Source organism: Melospiza georgiana, chromosome 2 (assembly GCF_028018845.1).
Source record: "Melospiza georgiana isolate bMelGeo1 chromosome 2, bMelGeo1.pri, whole genome shotgun sequence".
NCBI classification, from domain to species: domain Eukaryota; kingdom Metazoa; phylum Chordata; class Aves; order Passeriformes; family Passerellidae; genus Melospiza; species Melospiza georgiana.
The window spans coordinates 58,032,930-58,052,023 of NC_080431.1; the positions used below are offsets into that span (position 1 = coordinate 58,032,930).

Genomic DNA, 19,094 nt, shown 5'->3' on the forward strand with positions numbered 1-19,094 from the left:
TAATAAGGGCGTGTCAAATATTTCATCTCCTCAAAGCAACTGCAAAGTTGTGGACAATCCTAAAGACAAGCAAAAGGGAAGAGTATACCACATGCACTGTGTTTTATGATCTCACCTTTAACACCCATGGCTGCATGTTTGGGGCAATCAACATCTTCCAAAAGCATACTAAGGCATGAGCAATTAAAAGCAATTTTAAGTCTATTGAGACCACATCTGAAAGTAATTTCTTTTTGGGTTTTGTTGTTGGTTTTCTTTGGTTTTTACTTTACAGAAGTGGAGATGACCAAGAAGTGCTTTTTGATCAGATTTTGATGGGACAGATGGATTTTCCATCTCCATATTGGGACAATGTTTCTGACTCTGCAAAGGTGAATTTTACAGTTGATGCTATTTTCTTCTACAGTATTATTTCCAGTGGAAGTGCCTAATGCATGTTGTCCTTTCACAGTGTTGTATTTGACATGTCTCATACATCTCCTGCTACACCTATAAATTCCTCTGGGTCACCAATTATGTTTCATTTAGTTACTGTCTTTTAGACCCCAGGTGGTTTTGAAATGGACCTCATTCTGAAATGGACATCATATCTCTATATGATTTCTCACACAACAGACACCAGCAGCCCTTATTGATTAAGAAAAAGTAATTCACTTCCTAGCTTGAAAGCTCTCTTGGACTGTGCTTTATATGTATTTATGAGGGGCATCAGGTACCAACCTGGAGCCTTTGAGTGTTATCTAATAATATTATGGAGAGGCTGATTTCCCTTATTGACCCCATTAGATGTTATGTCTGTTTTTTCTTCCTGTCAAAGAACCAGGCCTCCCATTGCCTTATTGTTGCAGAGTGGTATGAAATACAGACTTGTTCTGGTCACAGCTCTTGACCTGCAGGTTTTGGTGTGCTAAGGCAGATATAATTATTTACAGATACAGACCTTGACAGGCTTCATTATACTTGCAAAGCAGATCAGGTTTTTTAACTCTCACCAATTCATTAGAGCAACAGTTTAACTCAAAGATTTTCTAGGGATCTGGTATTCACTGTAGTCATATGTATAAATATATGTGGACAGAGACAAAATACATATGTGAATGTAAAAAAAAAAAATCACATGGTCATTCTGTAGATAGGTAAGTGCTTACTTTCAGTCAGTTTACTTCTCTGGTCTGTAAGGCAATCTATGAAAAACTGTCTTCCTGTTTCCTTCAGTGTGACAGGGTTTGATTAATCACAAGGAAAAAAAAAAGTTAAATTTGGAGGTGGATGCAGGTATGAGAGTAGCTCTGAATCTCCATTCTTTGGAGAGTTACATCCTGCTTTTACAGGTATGTGGAGACTTCTAACTAATGAGATTAAAGAATAAGATACAATCATAGAGTTGGAAGTCCTCTAAAGCAAATCATTGTGTTGTAACAGGCATTATTTCATAGCATCATTAATGGGAACCTTGCATGTCCTTTGCCAGTGGGTTTTCCTGTGAAACTTCTTCTGTCAAATAGTTTTGTCTAAAAATTCTGGTTTGAAGCCTTAGCCTATCCATTTAAGTTATTCTTGTAATTAAGGATGAATAGCTTTGGTCTTTGGCGATGCGCCTTTATTTGCTGTCATATTGCTGTACTGTTTCCATGCACTCCACTCTGTGAATAAAATAATCTAGGTAATTTCAGAGAAAATCAGAGGATGAAAAATAATGATTTTAAGTGTCAGGTTTGTTGTTTTTTTTTTTTTTTAATATCTTCTATGTCATTTAAACAAGAGTTTAAAGTAAAACTCTTTGCTGGCTTTTTTTTCCTACAGAGGAATTGGCTTTTTCTTAATGGAAAGCTAACCTAATTTCATGAGACCATCTGTTTTGCACAATATGTATTAAGTGCTTTTCTCTTAAACAGTGGCTTCAGAGCCTTAACTCAGAACTGTCTTCTAGCTTTTCAAGATACTGTCAGATATTGATTTAGAAGTTCAGCTGAGAGTTCATCAGTTCATAGTTTTTCTATTTTTTGAATAATCTTAGTATATTTCTTCAGTCAGTAGTTCACTCTCTCTTTGAGCACTCTTACAAAATCAGTTAAAGAATTCTTAAGTGTATGAACTGTTGATCTGTTCTTTGAAAGTGTTCTTTAATTTCAACCGTGTATTCAAATTCTCAGGAACTTATCACAATGATGCTTCAAGTAGATGTAGATCTGCGATTCTCAGCCTTGCAAGTTCTTGAGCATCCATGGGTTAATGTAAGTATTTTCAGACTTGTATATGCTTCTTGCAATTCGACACCTTTGAGTTCTTTTCTGTCAAGCTCTTGCTATGCCCTTTTGGAAGCCAGCACATTCTAAAGATGCCACAGATTTAACTGGAAATCAGCTGGGTGACAGGCTGATTTAGTGTATTTTGTACCTTGGAGTTGTCATTATTTTGTGTGTGCTCAGCTACATTTTCTCTGAAATGGAGTTTGAACAAATCTCAATCCAATTTGATAAATGTATATCTCTACCTCTCAGCTTGCAGGTTCAGTGACACATTTTATTCTCCTGAGATGAGGTGGGCTCAAAAATCTCACAGTCATGATTAAGAGTTACTGAAATATAGCCCATACTGTTAAAACTACTGTTAAACCTACTTGATCCAGAATGGAACAGGGAAACATTTAGAATCATATTTAGCTTCTGACAGTATTTAAGATTTCCTAATTATTCCAGACTATTTAACATGTTTTAAAATATTTGGATGACAAAAATAAAAAATCAGGATAATCTATATTCCAGTTCAGAAGGGATATCTGAAAAAGAAACACAATTGGGATGATCAGTGAAAAAAAAAAATACAGGAAGAGGAAATAATGCTTCATTTTGTTTGTTGCAAGTTTGAGTGTGCAGTCCTCCCTGGAATACTCTTTGGTCCCTGAGCTGCTGTGTCCAAAATCCCTTTCTCACTAAAAAACCATTCTAAAACTTCAAATATACAGTCACCTCAGATATTAATTTTTTTTATGAAAGAGTCCTCCATATAGAGTAGTAGTGATCACTTAAGTATTATTCAAGTACATGCTTTAAACTTGGAGGGCTCCTTTATTACACAAACTGCTTTAAACTTGCAGGGCTCCTTTATTACCCAAACTGCTTTTTAAATTGTAAATGCTATTAACATGCAGAGCGTTTCTGTGGTGTTTGAAGAGTGCAAGGATCCAGGACAATGTCTGATGAAAATCTTTTCATTTTGAAGATGACATTCAAGCAGCTGAAATATTTATTTTCCTTGGTGCCCGGGGCTATCCTTGGACATAGTGTTCTGTCACAGTTTATAATGCCTTATGGTGATTGAGGGTTCTCTCTGTCTCCATGGGAGGAGGACATGTGGAGATTTTTGGAGTGCTGAAGAGGAAGAGATGGAAGTGACTGATCAGAAGCCACAGAGAGGCCAAGTCACCCACAGTGTGAGCCTGCACACTGCTGCTGAGATTACTGAAATGTCACTTGCTTACATCACTTAAGGAAGTGGTCACTAATCTTCCATTTTTTATGAAAAATATATTTGAAATGTTAATATGCTACCCCCAGATACTTACTTTTTTTAAATTGCTGCACCATGATGTGTTTTAAAAAGCCATATTAGTGTGATGTATAAAAAAGAAGAGGTGCAGCTCTTTGGCAGTAACCTGAAGATAGTAGTGTGCAAGTGACATGAGGATCTGCTTCCCTGTCCTCAATAGTACCTGCTGGTGAGGATAGCAGGGGAGAGGAGCTGGGGTCTAAAGACATTTAACACTCCAGAGCTCTGCTAGAAAAACCTGAGCTCTGGTTACTGAAGCACCTTGGCAAATTCCTGAATTTCTGTGCAATAAGTTAACATGCAGAACCCTTTGCTGGAAGGTGGTGTAGAGAACTGGTATAAATGGACTCAAAAGAGAATTTAATACATTTTTGGAGGATGATCCCATTGGTGCTTATTAAATATAGTGGACTGGATAGACCTCTTGGCTCACAAAGTTCTTAAGTACTTGGTTGGCATGAACTAGACGATATACCAGGGAAAGTCCAAGATCTACTAGCTTCTATTAAATATACTACTTCTTAAAGAGTGCCTGTGATGCACTGTTAGAAACAGAATGCAGTGATCAATTCATCTGTGGTCTAGCTCTGGTGCACTTGCAGTTTTATGCTGGTAATAATTCTCTGCAATCAAAACCCATAGCAATTCTGTCTATATGTAAGTGAAACAAATATTCCATGACAATTCTCTAATTCCTTTTTTTCTGCTGCTTTTAATAACTGAAAAAAAAATCAGTATTTTTTCTGCATCATTACACTAGAGATAGTTCATAATGTGGATCAAAATTGCTTTTGAATTTTCTTATGTCCTCCATATATTTTTTCTGGAAGTAAAAAGTCTAGCACTGGGAGCAGTTCAGGAAAGTGCTTTAACGCATTCCAAACATTGCTCCCATTTCAAGACATCACACATGGAAGCACTTAATACTGGGCATCAAATTAACTAGATGGCACTACAATCCTAATTCACATTGGAAGAAATAAGAACATGGCTGAGTTGAAACAGGTGTTTAACTGGTTCCATGAGAAAGGGCACTTCCCTGAAGTGTGTCTGGGCAGTATCAGTAGATAAGCTAGCAGGGGCAGCCTGTTGATGCGCAGAGGCAGAAGGTACAGTGTCAGATCCAACTACACATACCTCTGCCATCACTGGCTGGATCATCTGCAAATCTGTCACACAGCCTCCCTGCACCTCATTTTCCCAGCTTCAGGACAGAGAATTAATGCACTCATCCCTGTTTACAAAAGGCTCTGCAACCTATGTGTTGTAATTACCTGAGCAATTCTGTGTATACTGTCTTTCTGAGAAGAAATGGCACATGGAATTTTCACCTACACTCCATTTTCACAGGTAAACTGCTTTAATACTTTTCCATGGTGTCAGATGCTGGAGTTTACTTTCTCTATTACTTTTAGCTGGTATAGGGCTCACTACAACAATTCCTTTATTTCAATTTTGAATGTATTCAGAGTGTTAAAGCTACAGCTAAAATACTAGATAGAACAGCTGGCTTGAAAAGCAGGCATGTGTTTTCTTTGACAATTTTAAGAAACATTTTCTCTCTTTGATCAAACCTTTGATAGAAGTGTTGTAACTGCTTACACTGTATAAAACCATTTTGTAGATTGTAAATAACCATTCTACTTTATAGCTGCTTATTATGTGATTACTTGGTAAATTGCTGAGATTCCTGGAATGTGCTTTGACAGTTTCAGTAGGAGCAAACCCTCATTTCACTTTAAGATTTTGCTATAAAAATATCTGGATTCCTCTTGGAAACTGCAAAGCTTGGTATGGTCAGAGTCAGACCAGTAAAGGAGTTTGATGTGAATAATATCCCAGCTGTTTTCAATTCAAAAAACAAAACCTGAAAAGATGTTGGCTACATGCCACTGCCACAGATGGAGATCTTGAATTCTTAATGCAATTCAGCAGCAGTTCTTTGCCCCCTCTATTTCGTTTATTTGGCATCATCTCTCCTATGCAGTACACTTAGACCTGGAAAAAAATCCATTAGTTTATACTTCCCCTACAGGGACCCCAAATCTTTACTTTACCTGCTCTTTTTTTTTTTTTTTTTTTTTTGCAAAGTTAAAGAATTATAAAAGAGGCAGGAAGCTTGAGATTTGGCATTTTAAACTTTGATGTTATTGATAACCTGAAACAAGATACAGGACAAACTCATTCTTCTTTGTATAAGTAGTAAATGTTTCCTAATACATCCCTGAGCAGTGAATGGGATGTATTAGGAAGGGATGCTGAAAGGGATAGATTGCATTCTGTAAATCCTTCTCTGTTAAAATAATCAATATGAAATGCGTGTTGTTGCTGGAAGAGAAAGATGGCACACACTAGCCTAAAAAGAATTAGAGAACCTGGAGCTTTTATATTTTTCCCTCAATATGTCTGCCTTGTAAATTTGCGTGCAAAAGAAATTAATAGCCAAGCGATAAGTGTCATTAAGCTACACATTTGTATGAAAACTAATTTTAAAAGACAATCCTTATTTTGCAGCTGCACTACTTTTGGTTACACCCTAGAACACTGTACAAAAAAAAATTCCTTAGAATCCTTAAAGGAAACAGTGTCCAAAAGCTTTTCCAGCACTTCTATTTACACTAATTTCCTGCTGTTACTTGTATAATGATCCATTCATCTGACATTTGTAGACTCGGAAAGTAAAGCTCTTGTGACCATCTTGTGAAATGGATCTAAGCACCCCAGGGCAGTAGGAGTCTGGGAATCCTGAGCTTCATTACATCTTTATAACATTTACTTTGAGTGGCAACGTCTCCTGCCACAGGGAACAATACAAATATGAAAAAAAGTTTTTATCAATTACTAGATTTTCTCCATGACCTTTTGCCTCTTTTTTATTGTTTTTTATTTTGAATTTTTGTAAATAGACCATGAAAGGTATTTTGTAGAGGCTGATTAAAAAACCTGAACAAACAAACAAACAAAAACCAAAATAAAACACCCCAAAACAAAAAACAAAAATGTGTTAACATTCCAAGCAGTCTATATTGTCCATGTGAAAACTCAAATTCTGAGCCAGAGTTTTCAAACTCTTTTGACTGCTCAGCTCCTGAGGTATGCACAGGAGAGCTCTTCTTTCAGACTATTAGCAGTCAACATCTTCTGAAGCTCATGACTCTAATTTCAAGTTCCTAGCTGGAGCAACAAAAATAACTGCTCACCTTAAAAAAAAAAAATCTTGTGATTAGTGCTAAGGCTGAGATGAAATTCTGTGATCCTAGCCCACTGCCAAAAGCAAAGGCTTAGAAAAGGGGAAAGAAACAGTTAACCTCTGCAGGGTTTGACATCCCTACCATTTCAGCAACCCAATGAAATTCTTGTCAGCAGTGTTTACACTGTTCTCCAGTTCTACAACCTATCCTGATGATTCTGATCAATTTGATATTTGATGGGGTGTTTTTTTCACTTCTTGCCCTTTAAAACTGCAGAGCAACTTGTTTTGTATTTAGATAAACAGCAGTCATCTCTCACCCTCAATAGCTATCTTTTTGTTGACTGAAATAATTCTAGGAGCCAGTTTAATATATATTGATTTCTTTATAAAGCATTTTTGAATAAAAGAGAACTACTAAACATCAGATGGCACTAACAGTAGTAATAAAAACTTAGTAACAATAGAGGAATTCTGATATATCTCTATGCTGCATCTTAAACTGGGCTGGAAGGTATTTCATCTGAAAGCTGGAGCCCAAACTCTGTGTCTGTGGCATGCTGCCACAGGAGCTGTGGGTGTGGTTCTTCACCAATAAAATATGACCACAGTCTTGGTAACTATTGTCTTGTCTGTAATTTAGTCTTTTTACAAGATGACATGAACGCTTGGCAGACTTTCATGTCAGGAAAGCCAAGAGAATGATTTTATTTTTCTTCCCTCCTCTCGTGACGAGGAGTTCACTTTACAGACTAGCTTTCTTCTGGGAAAGGCAAGGTCAACGGGAAGCAGGTTATTTTTAGGGGTCATATACCACCAAGCCAGGACTCCCCAGTGATAGACAATGATCAGCTACTGGGTTCTATTGTTTTGTTTTGTGTTTTGCAGCTGTGTGCACTTGACCATATTTTGCCAGCTGAGACATTTTGTTAAGGGGTGAGTAAGGGATCTCTAAACACAAACTCCCCAAGCTAAATGAATAACAAACCCTACCAACCTCCCTAAAATTCCCATACACTCACTGAACTCATGATTTACTGCAGCAGCTCTGTAACTCTTTAAGGGCATTCATAATGGCTGAAAAAAAAAGAAAAAAGTGTCTGTCATCTCTTACTATTCTGATATTTTCTTGTTTTCCTTTTTTCTGCTAGGATTTTGCCTAAGTGGAGTTTAAGAATTATTTCATTTGTTTATTCCTATACATACCATGCAGCACCAGTCAGGGATGACTATGGCACATGGCTCTGTATATTTTGCGTGTTGTATATTTTGTTTCCTATTCCACTTGTTCTGCGTATTTGTTGCCTGAAATCCTGCTGCTAGTGAGGGTCTCACTTAGTAGTGGCTTTTTGCACGTTTTTAAGGCATAAAGATCTTTGCTACCATTTCTAAAAAACCCTCCTCTTTTCCTGGGCTTGAATTCAGTGTGCGGACTTGTGCAAAACCACAAACTCCATTCTTTCTGTCAGGGTTTCTGCTCAGTATGAAGGATGCCAGCCTCCCTAGGTGCAGGTATCCAGGTTTGCTCTCCAAAGTGAGAAGACTCAGCTGGAAGGAGGAATGACCCAGCCCAACCTCTTGTTTTTGTAATATCTTGGAGACTTTTTAGTTTTGAGGTCATTATCATTAAATTTATGTGATGAGTAAACAGAATCTTAAACACATCTGAAGTCCTCAGGTTTTGAAATATCAATGGGCATAAAAATAACTGGGTAGTGGTAATTAATGAAATAAAATTGTAAGAAATGTTAAGGAAAATGAATTGTTTAACAATTATTATTAATTAACATTACCTAAAGTTTGAGAAGAAAATATTGGGTAAAGAAGAAGAGAGAGACTGCTTGGTGCCATAATGTGTTCATCTTGTAAGTACCTTAAATGTATTGATGGAGACAATGATTGACCCATATTTTAATACAAACATTTTGTAAAATTTTCTCTATTGACCTATCAGAATCACCTCACAGTTCCTCTTTTTTTTGTCTTTCCTCTCTGAAGTTTTATTTTGCTTTATTTGTCTGCAGGATGATGGCCTTCCAGAGAACGAACATCAGCTCTCAGTAGCTGGGAAGATAAAGAAGCATTTCAACACAGGCCCTAAGCCAAACAGCACAGCAGCTGGAGTTTCTGTCATAGCAGTAAGCATCTGATATACACAGATGAAACAGATTTATGTGCCCACCAGCCAGTTTTGTGTTTATGACACCAAAAGAAAACAGAGAGGGTTAATATTTAGATAAATGTAGCATTTAATTAATATCAGCATAGTTAGACTGGTATCCTGCACAACTTCTCCTTTGGTTCTCCTTGTGAGTCACATTGTTATTTAACTGCCCTAGGAGGTATAACTGTACACACAGAACACAGTTCCACATTTTACCAAAAGATCAGTGGACCTAATTCCAACATAAATTCAACAATTTGAACTGGGATCATGACATTTCACTTGGCAGCAGACTCATTATATGGATTTAGGCCACACAGAGATTGTAGGAGGACAGCAGCACTTTAAAATGGAAATTTCTTCAGAATTTAATTGAAAATCTCTATGGCAGCCTAAACCTCTCCTCTCTGAAGACATGAAAGAGAGCTGTGATGCCTCACTGCTGCCTTCATGGTTAACATGAGTCTAGTCGCTTCAGATTTAGCTGGGCAGCAGCATGTTATTGTAGTGCTACACACAACCTGCTTCCCTGTCAGCAGAAGTATTTAATGGGGTAAAGACTTAATGGAACTTCTTGCTGCCTTCTGTCACATTGCAATTCCAGTGGAGCCATTCCAGGTTTGAACATGTCAGTGTCTGAAACAAAGCTTGGCCAAAATTTTGACCAAGCTTTAGTGAGATTTCAATGGCATCCTCAGTGGAGCATACATCACATACAATTGTATTTTTTCCTCACAGATGCACATGTGTATTACATATACATGGACATAGGATATATTCAGCATATGAAGAGATTATTCATACTAATGCCATTGAATAGTAACATGCACATCCTTCACATTTTTGATACATCTGCTTGTGTTTGTAAGCTTTCCTTTATTACTCATAGTAATGTGAACACTCCAAAGAGTCACTAAAAATGTGACATGTTAAACGTAACCATTCCCATATCAGATTACTCAATGTTCATTCCCAGCTTCCATAAATTGCAGGTGGTGTGACTGCACATGTACACTTTCTTGTACTGTTTCCACTTTCATGTTTCTCAGCTCAGCCCCTCCAGTGTTGAGTTAAATCAGCATGAAATAAATTCAGCTCAGCACATGCAATCTGGCTCACAGGTGTGAAGTGCTTGTGCAGCAAAAGGGATACTCTCTCAAAGTTACTTGGTATAAGTACTAAAAATTTCAAACTGTGCCTCTCTCATATTTTTTCTTTACTCTTTCTTACCCTGAATGTCCTCAACATGGCAGCAAGTTGTTCCTCATGCTTTTCCTAGATTTTTTCAGTCATCAGCTAACATAGTCAGCATTTATTTATTTTCATTTTTAAGCAATAATACTGCAGCAACTCTCCCACAACTAAAACATCACATACCCATTGCTCATCTGAACTGCAGGTATGTTCTTTATAGACTAGCTGAAACTGTGTTCCTATTGAATGGACTGCCAGCACGCTTGTCCATGAGAATTACTGCTCAGATCCTCCATGCTAATGACTTCAAAGCTTAAAAGCAAGAAATGATGCCTCTGTCCTCATCCATCCCTTGCCTCCTTTATGTTTTTAATTTCCCTGCCCTCCCCTTTTTTTTTATTTGCCCCAGTTGCTTTGCCAAGGAATTGTTTGCAGCAGTTTAACACCCGAGTAATGAAAAAGGCACTGTAGTGAATCTGTACACTGCAAAAAATCAGGAAAAAATGTGTATGATTAATTATATTCTTAATGACTTTTATTTGTTTTTTAGTGTATGGAAATTTAACAGATTATTTTTAGCAATCATCTCTGTGGGCAAACTTCATATTCTGACATGACTGATCCTGCAACTCGGCCTATAAAGTAGAAATGTTTAGAATACTTAGAAGAGATAGGGAAATACAGACCTCTTTAGTGTTTTGGTAATGTTTCGGAATGCTAGATAATTTCCATTTTATTAATAAATTAGTTTTGTTTTCTACAAAAAGAATTGAATATGTAAAAGAAAGCCAAAAGCAGAACAACAATGTCTTTAATTGTTGTTTCTGCATTTGGTAGTCTATTTAATATACATTTGACATGCATGTCACCAGAGTTTTATGTTTAGGAATCTCCCTTTAACTGTCAAATCTCAAATAAGCTAAAATTAAATCGTATTAACAAAAGCTGATCTAGATTTAGAGCTTTCAAAGTATGTATAGAGGCTGTAACATATTGTTTGGCACTAAAGACATGCACTAACTATATTTGCTAAAAAAATACTGGGGGTTTGTGCCTGCCTGTATGTTTACATACTTTTTGAGAGAATACTTGTGTATATAATATATAGAATTGCCATCTGTATATTATATAACACATCTGTGTCTGTGTTTGTGAAAATGTGTTAATATGTGCTTATATTTCTGCAGCTTAATAGTATGAAAGATAAATATTATCATTATTTTGAGTATTATAACCCTGTTTATGTACAGAGCTCGCTAATATGTGGTATTTAGTTCTTAGTTTGTCCTCACATTGGTATGATGTGATATTATATGCCTGTTTTCTCTGGTGGTAAAAAGTAACACACCTCAAAGATCTCAAGGAATATTTATCATATGCACCAATTAAAACTATGATATGAAAATTAAGTTCCTAAAGCTGTGTCTCTGGTCAGCTTGACTGAAAGGAAGTTTGAAGCTACATGTGTTTTTACAGCTTCTGTGGCTACTGCTTCCTTCAGCAATGTCCAAATTGCCTCGATTCCTTTGGTTCAGACTTATGTCTGCTTTATTGATGTGGTAATCTCAGTAAAAGTTGTCTCTGTCTATCCAAGGCAGAGACATCCTACTTCTCGTGCATGTGTCCAGACTTCAAGTTTGTCCACATTTGAAAGGATTCGTCAGTTTGGACAAACTACCCTAATGAACATGTGCATGCCTAGCAAAGCAGTTCATTTGCTGATGTAGTAGAATGATTTCTCTAAAAAAATTAGCTATACAAGTGAAGAGACTTTTCTGTTGATGCAATAATACATCATTAAAAGTTCTGCCAGAGTAACTATGTCTGTTGGGAAAAAATTCCCCTGAACCAACATAGCTTTGCCAGCAAATTTTTAATTGGAGAGCTAGCTTTTAAAACAGCAAGAGAATTAGCAAGTCCCAAAAAAACACTGCTTGCTGAAGAGAGACTATGTAGGAGAAATATCACTTTACTTGCCCTGTTCTTAAACTCTTGTCACAGGCGTTGACTACCGGTCTCTGTGGGAGACCATTTGGGCTAGTGCCCTTCAGTCTGTGTCAGAATGGCCACATTACTGTTAAGCATGTGCCAAAATATTTGCAGGATCATGTTTCTTGTACAGCTTTTCAATAGGAGCAGTATTTTTTAGTTCTGTGATGGTGTTTATAAAAGGTACTGCAGTAAAAACATAAAAGCAGGCTTACATTAACTAGCCTTTTTAAAATTTTGGGGTAGGTTTTATTCTTCAGCTCTTCAAGGGTGTCAATTCCATTTATTTTGGTTTGGCCACAAAACAGTACCCTTGTGGCTGTACCCTTTAGGCTTCAGTGACATTGGCTAGAGCGACTAAGAGTGCAAATCACTTTCTAAGAATGCTTCTGCAGTCCAAAGGTGTGCTGTAATTCCTTGTATGAACCGAGCATTGTTTAATACACGTCCTTGTCTGAAGTGTTAAATCTTAGCCTGTATGTCATCACTTTGGTGCTTGTACTTTTGCCATTGTTAGGACAGAGAAAAAGACTAATGCTAATCTGCTGTTAAGGTTGTATGAGGTCTTTCTCTTGGCAATGGGAGTAAACTCCAGCTGGAGATGCAGAGTAAACAAGTAGAACAGAAAAGGAGAAAAGCTGCTTAGAAAGTTGGTGCAGCTCCCTTCTGCTCACAGGGTCCTGGGTTGAGGACCCTGGCAATGGCAGGCAGCATGTGGGTCATTGCCCTGCGTTCTGCCGATTTTAAAATGAAAATTACCCATGCCAAGTGGAATTTTTAGTCTTGGGATTTCTTGGTTGGTGTGGAGGAGAAGCCAAGCCTAGCCTGTACGTTTTGCTTAAAGTTTTAAAGCTGAACCTGTGTCTCGGCTATCCTTTTACATCTATTGTCTGTGTTGTCCTGGGGTCATTTTCCACAGTTGGGTTTCTCATGGCAGGATTTCCACACCACCAAAATTGTTTAAGCTCTTGTTAGGGAGCGATTTTTCCCATTTTTTCTGAATAAATTTTTGGCTATTCAATTTTAGGGCAATATTTTTGATCTGCTTTTTAGGAAATCATCCCTTTTGTGTGTTTTATGTGCAGCATACAAGGAAGCCAGTAGATGGCAATAGCAGACCAGCATAGTTAAGCCAACACAAATTTAACTCTAGGTACAAGGTTCCCATGGTTTTAAACAGGAAACATGATTTAAATAATTCTAAATAAGATGAAAGAAGCATTGTTTTAGCAAAAAAGAATAAAATATTAAATTCTACACTTGCAGAGGAGTTATCAAGAAAAAGTTAAATTTGCAGTTAGTTCCTAACTCCCCTTTAAGTGGTTGGTACCTGGAAATGTGTTGAACTGCTATTCTGAATTTAGAATTAGAAACTGTCATCAGTATTGGAAATATATGCTACACTCTTATTGAAGCCCAAAATGGCCTTTTCCCTTCATAGAGCAAAAATTTGAAAATCATTGCAACAGTTTTTGCAGTTACAGTTTCTCTGTCAAGATTTTTTCCCCAAAATTTTATGTAATTCAGCTAAATTATATTTCTACTGTCTGTTAGTGCAGCACAGAAGGGTTAGGGAAAAGAACACATTTTCTTTGTTCCTATGCACATGATTTTGCTGATGATAAACTAAACTTGAAAGATCTGTAGTCCTTAAGTTATATCACCAGCACAATTTCCTGGACACAATGTTAAGTTCATTTTCATTTTGACTTTAATTGGTGCAATTTTAAACCAAATAGTTTTGTACTGTTATCTTTTTGAGCATGAGGTGTAAGTTGAAATGATAAACAATGTTATTCATGGCTCTGAGTAGTCCTACTCTCCAAGGTTAACGCATTTTTAGAAATGAATTACCATGATTGATGGGGTATCAAAACCTGATTCTTTTCATCTTTACACATTCCATGATTATGAAGCAGTCTAATTTAAGACTCGTGTAGTCTGTCTAGCCTGCTCCTTGTGATGGTTGCACTGCATTTAATTTTTTAAAAATTATTATTTTTGAACTTCTCAGTTTAATTGCAAAAGATAATATTCTATTACTGGTACGTGCAACTTAAAAGGGCACTACTGTCTTTGGAGGTAACGAGATATTTCAGACTTTTAAATGAATGCATTATGCATTAACTAATGGATTTGCAAACCCCGTTTTAGTTTGAATAAATTGGCTTCTAATTTGGCAAGACTAAATCTAGAATTAGTATATTTTTCTTTTATTTCTTTATTTTTTTTTCCTTTTTCCTGTGCGGTACATAGCTTTAGGATATTAGATAAGAGTGAAAGTGAAAAGAGTAAATATGCACTAAATAAGGAACAGCTTGCTCTGGAGTCTGAATTCTCTAGCCTAATGTCGATCCACTGAGTTGCCCCATTTCTCTCTGCTCAGCTGGACCACGGGTTTACCATCAAGAGATCAGGGTCTTTGGACTACTACCAACAACCAGGAATGTATTGGATAAGGTATGAGATGGTGCAGCGCCAACAGTCAGTGTTTCCATGGCAACGTGCTGGCAGTCTCCATTAACCAGTTCCTTCAGTGGATAAACATGCTTTTTGATTTGTTATCCGGTCCATATGCTGCTTTATCAGTTTCGTTTTAATCTTGATTGAGATGCCACACCCCCTCATTCCCTTTCTTCACCCATCCCTCACACCCACATTGCCAGCTTTCTCTTCATTGCACATGCTCAGTATCAATCTCCCCTGTAGTTAAAAGGACAGTGTATATAGAAAATCTACAGATATGCTGAAGTACGCACCCTCCCCCTCCCTTCTGCTTGTTAAGGCATCTGCTTCCCCTGTGCTCCTGTTTCAAAACACACGGAGCAGCAACAGTCCCTCAGCATATATTTTCCTCTTTTTCCATATAAGATGTGGAGCTATATACTGTCATTTTAAACCCACTAAACACAATCCTTACCTTAGATTGAACAATGCATTTGCATAACGCGGGCATAGAAACTCTCCCAAGTTCACTGAAATACAATGCATTGTATGTGCTGGTAAGCTTGTGTTTCTAACAATGCATTCCTTCTCTTTTCTTTTTAAAACCCTTCTGATACCTATTTATTTTGGTTTGATTTTTTTTTTAAATATTGCATGAGTCTCTTGAATATATTTATCTTCATTGTGTAACTGTGCCAGGGTTGTTGTTAGCTGGCTTAACCTGTATGATAAAATGGGGCTCTGGGCGGGAGGGGCTTATTCTGGAGTGGGGGCAAGGTGGTTTCCAGGTCTGATAGCCCACGAGAGGCCCACCCACCTCCTCAATAAATCCAGAGTACTGGAGTTCCCATCAAGTGGTTACTTGCTGTCTTTTTCCTTATTACTCACAAGACTTGCATTTTGGTAACTGGAGAAATTTTATAAGTTTACTGTGAGGCCTGTGTTTTCTAACGCTGCCTTTAAGAACTTGTCTGTGAGGGGTTTGTAAAATCTCAGCAAAGTAACCACCTTAGCAAAACAGCAGAGATGGTCACTGTAAGTGTTTCCACTAAGTAAAACTCCCACCCTGGATCATTTCACCAAGTGCATGGATCGAGCTGCAGCACGCTTTCCATAAAACCTAACGGTTCCCTGAGCACACACTGAGGGCTAAGTAGTTTCTGATATGGATGTTCTGGGGAAAGAAAAACGAAACAAGCCCGACCTCAAAAATAAGCCTGTTTTCAGGCAAAAAAGTAGAAAATCAATCCTATTCATGAGTTGAACGCTGGCTAGCAAAAATTGAGAAAGCCTCTCACTCTCAGTGCTGGAGTGCAGTAGTAGCTGTAATTCATCTAATTCCACCCTCTTGCACTTGTAGTGTTGGCTACAAACCCACTGTGACCTGCAAGGGCAGAACAAAACCTGCTGATCTGTCTTGTCACTTGGCCTCCTTCTTCGTGCTCCTTGGTTTTGGAGAAGGGCAAATGGGACCTGAGTGCCCAGCTTTAGATGACTGTGGGTTTGATAGTATTAGAGGAATTTTTTGTCAAGCAGAACTTTCATGAAGAGTTGCAAATGTAATGCTTGGTCTGTAAAATGGTGGGGAAGATCACATGAGCTTTATTTATCTTCCTGGAGGTTAATTGCTATCCATGGTCAGTTTGCACTCTTTCTCTGATTTGCATTTTTTATTTTATATTAAAAAAAAAGACAAACAAGCAACGAAAGTCTTCCCATTTGCTATACACAATATTTGGATCTTTTAAAACCCTTGTTTCAGGGGGAGCAGATCACCAGAAACAGGAGCCTGTGAGAAAAGTGAACATCTCAGTCTGGCCTTGACTCAGTTTAGCTGCATAGCCCAGGTTTTGAAACAAACCATATGCATTTTTGGAGAGGTAGGGGGGAAGGCTCTAAGTCTGCAACTTGGTAAATAAATAAAGCTATTAAAAAAAAAGGTCATTTGACTAAAGCACTAGTAATGGCTGCCATCAGCATACAAAATGACCCATCCCTGAATAATGGGCTGGAGCAGATGGGCGATAATCTCTCTTATTCATACATAAACTGCTCTGTTTTCCAGCTGGGGGCAGTAACAACAATGTTTATAATTAGGGTTTTCTAAACTGTGCACCTAGTGTGGAAAGGCAAACTGGGAGATCAGGGCTCCTAGGCGCGGATGCTTAATTAGGAAATCCTCTGCGAGGGGGTACAGTGGCCCAAGCACTGCCGTGTGTTTGGGCCTCTCTCATCTCCCAGAAACATGCAGCTGTTGTCGTGACCAACATTTTCATCTAAATAAAACCATTTTGATATAGTAAGTGTTTAGCTTTTAGTAGCGCAGATGTAAAGTATATGAAAAGGTTCATCAATTCATGTCTATAAACAAATAATTTATCACAGGCACATGAAAATTAATCTGAATTCACAAGTACAGAGAAAAATGAAGCCATGTCTCAAGGAAAATGTAATGCTCCCTTTGTTAGCGTTAAACTACTCATTTCTTCTGCGCTCCTCTTTCAGTTTTTATCTTTATTTTCTTGAAGTCTTCTAAAATAATTTCAAAATGGCACTATTTCCTCCTTCAACAACCAGAAAACCTTGTCCTTTCTCTGTCTAAAAGACTTCTGTTTTCAAAATCCTTCAAAATCCTAATTTCCGAGTGTATTCTGCATCTTCTTTTATTCCCTTTCAGTGGGATAATACATGCAGAAGTGATGTGATTTTTTACATACAGCAGGAGCTGTTGTAGCTGGCATGAGTTATAATGCCTGGAAAATCTTTCACAGTTCCTTGAATATGAGGATCTGGGAAAACACAGGGCCCAAATCAGAAAAATCATTTGGACCCCAGACTAATACGTTTTAAAACCAATCCACCAAATGCTGTTGGAACTTCAGCCCTGCAATCAGAAGTGCAGTAAATGCCAAAGCAGCATCAATAGGGGACAAGTCTTGGAGGTCCAGGTAAAACCCTGAAGATTGGGCAGATTCAGAAAAGCAAAGGAGCACCAGAGTGGTTGCATCCAACAGAAAATTAGTAGAAAATGTCAGTATGTGTAGTAGTACATATATTATATTAGTATAGAATATTAGGGTGTGTTATTTTCTATATATCCAAGACACTCAAGCAAAGCAAAATGGGCAAAATAAAATCCAGGAAGTGTATGGAAAAGTCATTAATGATCTGTCTATGTGATGAGAATAGAAAGGAGATGAGTTACATTGGATACTTAACAAAATTATCAATCTAGTCAATATTAAATACAGTTCTCACTGTATTTAAAAATTTAAAAATACAATTCTCACTGTCACAGTTAAAAATATATCTAAATAGCTCATTTGAAAACCCATAATTCCATTCTCTCTGTTTGGTTCCTAGTTCACATTACTTTGCATCTGTCGAGTTACTTACACCTGTCCCAAGTGGATACAACACACTTTCAAGTCAAAAGTTGCAGCCAGACATCTTGGTAATGGGACAAGGAAGCTGGGAATCAGGCTTGCTATCTGTAAAGTGCCATTTTTAATAACATAAAACCCTCTGTAAACTGAATATTGGTAAATACAGGCAGATACCTAAAATAATTTAAAATATCTTCTCCCGATCTTCGAGTAAAAAACTCACAACTGATTTACAAACTATAAATAAAATTCACTCATGCAAACAACTTGGCACTAACTCTCTTCCACATGTAATTGAAACCAGCTGAGGAATCGTGTGTCTAAAAAGGGGGATGTCAAAGAGTAAACACAAACTTAAACACAGCAATATGAATTCAACAGTTATGTATACAGAATACTTGTCTTTGTGTTCACTCACCAATACAGTACAAAGCATATATCGAATTGATTTGGTTTTCTTTCTTTTTTACTTTTATTTTAGCTAAATTTCATGCTGGAAGTTACATGGTGTGCTAAAGCATCAGGCTTTTGTATTTGGAGGTCTGGGTTCAAATCCACTCGATTAATTTGTCCCCTCGATGTGGTCATTTGCACGTCTCCAAATCACCGTGTAACTTGACTTGGTTGTACCTCGTGCGTGAGGGACTAAAAATACCATGAGTGTCTTGCTCCTGGACTGAGGTGCATTGCTAAATTTGAAGTACTCTCAGGAAAGTGTCTTGATTCATCAATCAATCACACTTATATATATATATATATAAATATATATAGTGTATATATAATATATATATATATATATATATAACCTGAGAAACCCATGGAAAAGAAATTTTTAAAAAGATGAGACTGAAGGGCTGCCTGGCTTGTGCACAAGCAATGTTTAATGGTCATTTTTACAGCAAGGAAACCTGTCAATGTATAAAGGTCACTGGCCAGAAGTGTAAGGAAATAAGATAAACTTATCTAGGTGTGAGCTTTTAAATGTGTGTATAAATCCATGGATATAAAAGAATGTACTGAAAGAAAAAATACCAGTGTTTCAATACGTAGATTCATCTAATTCCACACGCTAAACAAAGCTTCACAAAAATTGCTAACAAATTGCAATATGCTCCTGCAGAATAAAAACAAGCAAAGGGAAGGGTTTCTTGGATTAATGCGTGAACAGCTGCATCTC

General features: G+C 37.3%; 1 protein-coding gene across 3 annotated transcripts in view; it reads left to right on the plus strand.

The window, feature by feature from the left end:
- The window catches only part of DCLK1 (doublecortin like kinase 1), a 236,390-nt gene that overhangs the window by 203,716 nt on the left and 13,580 nt on the right, over window positions 1–19,094 (plus strand). For 2 of the 3 annotated variants that reach the window (XM_058045184.1, XM_058045186.1), the window contains 3 exons: window positions 275–371; window positions 2,154–2,234; window positions 8,764–8,877. In XM_058045184.1, the coding sequence (XP_057901167.1) occupies window positions 275–371; window positions 2,154–2,234; window positions 8,764–8,877 (292 nt within the window). Of the gene's footprint in view, window positions 1–274; window positions 372–2,153; window positions 2,235–8,763; window positions 8,878–14,472; window positions 14,547–19,094 lie in introns of all 3 variants that reach the window. The other variant, XM_058045185.1, reaches the window with a different exon arrangement.